Source organism: Aulonocara stuartgranti (assembly GCF_965226115.1).
Source record: "Aulonocara stuartgranti genome assembly, chromosome: 4".
NCBI lineage: Eukaryota > Metazoa > Chordata > Actinopteri > Cichliformes > Cichlidae > Aulonocara > Aulonocara stuartgranti.
The window spans coordinates 17,973,609-17,980,427 of record NC_138942.1 but is presented as its reverse complement, the minus strand read 5'-3'; the positions used below and the strand labels follow the sequence as shown (position 1 = coordinate 17,980,427).

Sequence of the window (6,819 nt, the reverse complement as noted above, 5' to 3'; positions counted from 1 at the left end):
ACTGAGAGGGAGCGAACGAGCGTGTAACTGGCACATTGGATGAGTGGCTCAAAGCTGTGAGCGAGGTGCCCACATGGCTCTGTCGTGAAACTCTTCTTCAGTGTTCACGATGAGTGTTTAGAGCTGATGCCCACTCACTGATGCTCAATGACGACACTGCTCAGATCAGGTGCGATTCTAGGATTAGAGCTTTGGGGGTGCTGAGCACCCAGAGAGCTGCCCAGCCAGGCAAAATAAACTTTACACGTCTTCCCTGTCTCTGTCAGTCCCTGCATCCTTAAATGTCTCCAGTTGTCCCAAGTTCTCTATGACTGTCTCCTTGGTGCATTTAAACCCCTGTTCCTCCCTGTCCTCGTCATCTGTTGTCTTCGTCTCTGTTATCAGTCATCATAATTTTACCATCTTTGTGCAAGTCTGCAAATTTCTTTATTAAATCATAAGATTCTTAAATTCATCAAGTCTCTCTGTGCCTGGATCCTCATCACAAAACACAACATCACTGTTTTTGTTACTGTACATTTTAACACAATTTAATCCCCAAATTTTGAAAAGTCTGTAACAAAACCATCAAATCTGATAAAGTTTATTTAAATGCTGCAAAAGATGAATGGATTGGAATAGAAAAAAATACACATCCTAACCTTAATTACTGGGGGAGAATAATGAATGATGCTCATAGTGAGTAAAAAGTAAACTGAGTGCATTTTTGGACAGAGATTCACTTTTAATGAGTATGTATAATATAATACAGATACATACAAAAATACTCCCAAAACAGAATAAATTATTACAAAATATTAATAAAAATAAATAAAAATGGAGGCAACTTTGCCTGTGGTAGAATGTATACAATGTATGAAAAAATCTTTACTGCAGACACTAATTTGACTAATTTAATAATACTAATTTTGTGTTGTAAGATTTATGAGTTTCATGCTTTCATAGTGGTACTTGGGAGAGCTTGACATTTTCTCAGGTGGTACACACTGTAAAAAGTTTGAGAAACACTGATAAGTGTATGTGTGCTATTGGAAAACATTTAAAGCTGTAGTACAGAATCTTTGAAACAAGCTTAAAACATTTTTAGAATATAAACAGAGCATCTGCTTCTCTTTACAGCTCCTCACTCCACCAGGGCTGTTTGGCACTTTCTGATAGTGTGCAAATGTGATGTATGTACTGTGGCAGTCATACAGACGACTGGACGGTCCAAAAGTTGGCCTACCTGTAGAGTTGTGGCTGAACCACATAAAAATATATCATTAATTTTAATCTCCCAAATCAATGATAATGTTATGTTGGAATGTTGTTAAAGAGGGTCAAAATGTTTCAACCCAGTTTGTTTAGCAGATTCTGTATAGCAGCTTTAATATAGGGAGAACACAACTTCCTGATTGTGTGAGTAAATTTTTTTTTCTTTGTCAGTTTAAACAGTTTCTGTTGTGCCTGTCACTGTTCCCTGTCTGTTTTCTTACCTGGCTCTTCCTGACCTTGTACTTTCTCATGTTCCCCTCTTTCCTCTCTCCCTCTTTGGACTGACAATCATACACAAATAGATTGTATTCAATTAGATGAAAAAATTAAATTAATATGAAAAAAATACTATTAAGATCGCTAACAAAAAGTCCTCTTTCAGTGTACTTTCAACCAAAAGGCAAATAACCAAACCACATGAACATCTAATAAAAGATATAAATATTGAAACACTGATCCAACATTATCTTTTATTGACGGATCATTTGGTACACAGGTACACTTTTACCTGAATGTTGCTCCTTTTTTTGAAAAAAACTTCCTTATATCCATTATGAACCTGGCTGTCTCTCTGTACACACACACACACACACACACACACACACACACACCAGGAGTTATAATGTTAATGGGCATTCAGTCAGTTAGCTAGTTAGTATCCATTTCAAACAGGACAGTGGTAACAACACCAGGCTACGGACAATTTTAAGTTTTACATTTTAAATATGCTATATAAAATTCAATGGGAGCAACAGGACGGTCAAATGTCGCTGATTTTACTACAGAGTAGGACGGATTGTAGGGTAGCAAACATCGACGAAAAACACGTTTTCAACACTGCAGGTTACCTGGTGTAATGGTTTTCAGCTAAAAAGAAACATGGTCTGACTCCTACCCAACTATATAAAGAGTAACTGCAGGTTAAATGCAGCTAACATGTCCTGTTTTCAGCCAGGCACTTACACCTCCGCTCCGCTGCGTCTCACAGTAGGGGAGAGACGAGCTGGAACAAACCTTTTTTTTTTTTTGGGGGGGGGGGGGGGGGGGGTAGCTATACTTTTGTTGTTGAAATGTTACGTACTGTATGCTTTTTATATTTTTAGTAATGTGTCACAAAAACAGCAAATATTGTCAAAAAAGTAAGAAATCTTTGGGGGTGCTTCAGCCCAAAAATGGGCTAAAATCGCCCCTGGCTCAGATCGTCATGAAACGGGGCAGAAATCAGCTGATTTGCGCTGTCTTTATCTGAGCAGTGCGCAGATTTCACTGTACTGATTTAGTAACGATGTTAGAGATTGAGGAAATGTTTGTTAGATGTTCATGTGTGAATATTGCAATGTGCAACAAAGAGACAAAACAAAACAAAAAAACCCGAAAGCAAAAGAGATGAGCGCATTTACGCACGTGGCCCAGTAGCACAGTAACCTTCATTGTTAACAAAGGCAGAGCTGATAGTGAATAATATAATACAGGTCAACTGTTACACCCAGAGATGAGAAATATGATGCATTCAAATAAAATGCATCATATTTCTTTTTTACTAATGATTTATTATTTACATTTTATTCTTTGTTTATGTATAAGGTAGTTCTCTGGTGCTGTGTGTGGGTCCTATAGAACATAATTCCTATTTTGTCTTTCTTTGCTTTAGTTTCATTTACATACACTTTTAGGTGATATTTTATTTCTGAGGCTTTCTAATGAATGGCCCTTACTGAAAAAAACTTACTGAACAAATTCATTAAATGAATCACATCATATATATTTCCATGTACATGATGTTTTAAGTTATTTTTCTGTGTGTGGGTAAAGAGAATGAAAAGGAACTCTTGGAGACGAGTGTCAGGGATGATTTTGTTACAGAAGGGTGGCAGCAAGACTGAAAGGGAAGGTTTACAAGATGGTAGTGAGACCTGCTATTATGTACAGTTTTGAGACAGTAGTACTGACAAAAAGACAGGAGGCTGAGCTGAAGATGTTAAGATTTTAATTGGGAGTGATGATAATGGACAGGATTAGGAATGAGTACATCACACGGACAACTCAGGTTTGGAGACAAAGTTAGAGAGGTGAGGCTGAAATAGTTTGGGCATGTGCAGAGAAGGGACAGCTGGATGTTGAAGATGAAGCTGCCAGGAAGGAGGAAAAAAGGAAGACCTCAGAATGAAACAAATTTCCCACGTGTGGGACTAATAAAGGTTATCTTATCTTATCTTATCTTATGTAGTGAAGGGGGACATGCAGAGGGCTGCTGAGGTGACCCCTGAAGGGAGAAGCCAGAAGATAATTTTCCTGTGAGTATGTAAGTAACGTTCACAGATTTATGTTCTGTATTGTTTTACGTATGTTAGATCTTTCTGTGTTAAGGAAGCTATAAAACCACCTCCCACACTCTGCTCCACCAAGCATGGCCTCCTGACTGCAGGAACTTCACACAGTCACACAGAAACAAACTAGTTTTCTTATTTAATCTGTGTTTAGTTGATAATGTTGTAACCTGACTGTTGGAGGCAGTCAGAAGATTCGCATGTTAGAACTCTATATTTGTTTTTACTTGACTAATTAAAAAAAAAAAACTTCTTGAGGATGTTGAGGATTCATTTTCACTGTAGTTTTTTACTCAGAGGGGTGTGCACCCAGCACGTGACAACCTTTACAAGTCAGAAAATCTCAGCGTGGAGCTCGGAGACCAAGGGGAGGATTTTAACAGCTGCTCTCGCTTTGAAGTCGTCTTCCTGCTTCGAGGTGAAGAACAATAAATAGGGTGAGGCTGTCCACAGAGACTCACAAGAGTGTGAAACAAAGAGGAAAGACACATTATGACTGAGCTGCGGTGGATCTCAGAGCTTCTGTAACTGAACGGACAATGAAGGCGAGGCCGGCCTGGATTCTTATTTTCTTTCAGCTGTTCGAAGGTAAGAAATACGGACATTTGAATCATATTAATAATAATGTGTGTGTGTGTAGACTTAAACTAAAAGTTTGTGAGAGAAGGTTTGAAATCATAAACCTTGGTAATGAATAAAAGGAACATTTGATCTCATGATGGGGGAAACAAATCAACCTCCACAACGAGATGTAAAGAAAGTGGAAAATCTGATGGCTCCTTCTCCAGCTGTTTGGACATGTGATAGACAGAAGGGTTAATCCTCAGGGATGTTGAGACATATTTCCGTGTGGAGTTAACGTCTATCATTCCCTCCTTCAGCCAACGCAGAGGTGATCTTAAAACGTCTGACGGAGGGTCAGGCTGTGGTGATCTCCTGCTCCCCTTGGCAGGCCCACGGAGGCCTGACGGGCCTCCACCTGTACCACCGCGGTGTCCAGAGCCAGACAACCCTGGTGTCCGTGACTGAGGCCGGTGAGGTCACGGTCGCCACGGATCACAGAGCTCGCCTGGTGCTCCGTGGAGACCTGAGCTCCATGAAGGTCAACGTGACCATTTCTCGCTTAGAGCTGAGCGACACAGGGCTGTACATGTGGGATCTGAGCTACAGAGACACTAACAGCTCTGATCAGATGATCCTCTGCGCTCAGAAGACCTTCGTGCTGGTTGAGGTGGCAGGTATGTGGTTACACCACCTCACAGTGCAGGATTCAAGCTTGTTGAGATTTAACTGTTGTTTGTGCTGCAGGGAGGCCGTGCCACTGCTCTCCTGGTTACGCCCCTCTACTCTGGACCATCTTCACAGCAGCAGGGCTTCTTCTGCTGACCCTCACCTGGCTGGCCATCCAGAAATGTGTGAGTAGTTACCTCAGAGATGCAGCTTTAACTGAGCTCTGATAGTTTGGTTGCATAACTCCATCAAAATAACGGCTACAGCTGCACGAGTGAGTTACACGAGGCTAATTATCGATTAATGTGTCGGCTATGATCCTGGTCTGACAGTCATCTGTTTTTTTTTGAGGGAATCTTCTGATAAAGTGTGATGTGTGACTGCAGCATCGTTACTCAAAATGTGCAAAAGGTATTAGCAGACAGGAGCCCAAGTTAGAGGTGAACCACAGCAGGATCTGTGTTCAACAACCCAGACAACCTCAAATGACTGTACGCTTCATTTCCTGCTGTGTTATTATTAATACCATGAGTTTTGCACAAAATAGCCAAGGTGCAAAACCCAAGGACAGAACAGTTTCTAATGTAATTAGTATCATTTGCCTTTTTAAGTAACAAACTTTATTTATAAGGTCTGTGATCAGGTACTGGTGGAGTGAGCGTTAAAGGAGAGATTACTGGAGTATTTTGATATTTTCAGACTGAAAACCCCCGAGGGATTTTTTATTTTATTTTTTTAAATCAAGACGACACATCCAAGCTACAAAAACAAAAGCTGAAACTTTTTGTTCTATCACAATCTAAAAAAAACCCAAACATGTGTTGTAGGTGAAGTTAAGGTCTCATCGCAAACCACAACCTCATGCTCCGATCTATGAGGAAATGGGCAGGAAGCAGCAGCACCAGAGCCCCAGAGGCCCCCAGAATAACCACGAGGCCCCCTCGCACCTGGAGGAAGTCAACTTCCCAGTGTACGCTAACCCAAACATCCGACAGCTTCAGGACAACTACTACGCCTGTCCCAGACAGCTCAAACTGAGAGACTGACACCATCGGGCCAACGGTGCTGCGAGCAGTAACAGGAAATAACAGACGCCTTTGCAAAAATACAAGCGCTGCACACACTCTGATGGCGATTTGCATTCAGGATACAAAAGGATGAAGAAATAGCACGAACCTCCACTGAGGCGACTCACTCTCTGAGCAGTATTCACTTTTAAAATTGTATTTTGTACACATGCATTTAGTTTACTTTGTTCGTTTTAAACATAATTTAAGAAGTTTTTCTCTGTTCAAAACCCTTTTTATATATATGTGATCAAACATTTGAGTGGTGATACTTAAAAATGGTTAGTGATACTTGTAACTCATTTTGGCTCAACTTGAAAGAAAGGCAGACGTGAAAAGTAAAAATGAGGTCAGAGGTCACATGTGACATTTAGAATTCCTGCACACCATTATCAGTTAGCAAAACAAAAATAGCTCTTTATAACATTATTATCACTTTTATCTTCAGCTAAATCTACTGAGCTTGAAGGAGCAGTCAAGCTGACATTTTAAATCCTTATACCAGGGGTGTCGTTATATGGCTTGGGGGCCAGAAACAGCCAGGTAGAGAAGACCTCCCCCATGACCAGTCACACTACACCAAAGTAATTAAGTAATATATAAACAAAGTAACAGTCTTTTCACCATCTACTCTTCCATTTCCATTAACTACAGCAGCATTTCTTCATCACAAACTCTGATGTTCTGCTGAAATTGCACTTTTTTTCCTTACATCTGGGAGATTCAGTGTGTGGTTAAACTTCTTCAGAATGACAGAAATGAGTTAAACATCGCTGTTTACACGATAAATTTTTACGCTGATAACACACCACACTTGTAAGAATCATAGTGTCTGAGTCAGAAGGCTTTTTGTCAATTTTAGACCAATAAATCATTGAGTCGACCTTAAAGACCTCGATGGACTGTTAACCCGACCCCGCTCTACACTCTGTGGAAAGTCT

The 6,819-nt window shown here is 40.4% G+C and overlaps 1 protein-coding gene across 1 annotated transcript; it reads left to right on the top strand.

The window, feature by feature from the left end:
- The first annotated feature begins 3,462 nt into the window (after positions 1-3,462).
- Positions 3,463-6,768, top strand: LOC309705114 (uncharacterized protein). Its single transcript, XM_082530710.1, has 4 exons — positions 3,463-4,169; positions 4,463-4,819; positions 4,890-4,996; positions 5,639-6,768. The coding sequence occupies exons 1-4, from the start codon at positions 4,121-4,123 to the stop codon at positions 5,855-5,857; spliced, it is 732 nt and encodes a 243-aa protein (XP_082386836.1). The 5' UTR covers positions 3,463-4,120; the 3' UTR covers positions 5,858-6,768.
- The last annotated feature ends 51 nt before the right edge of the window (positions 6,769-6,819 follow it).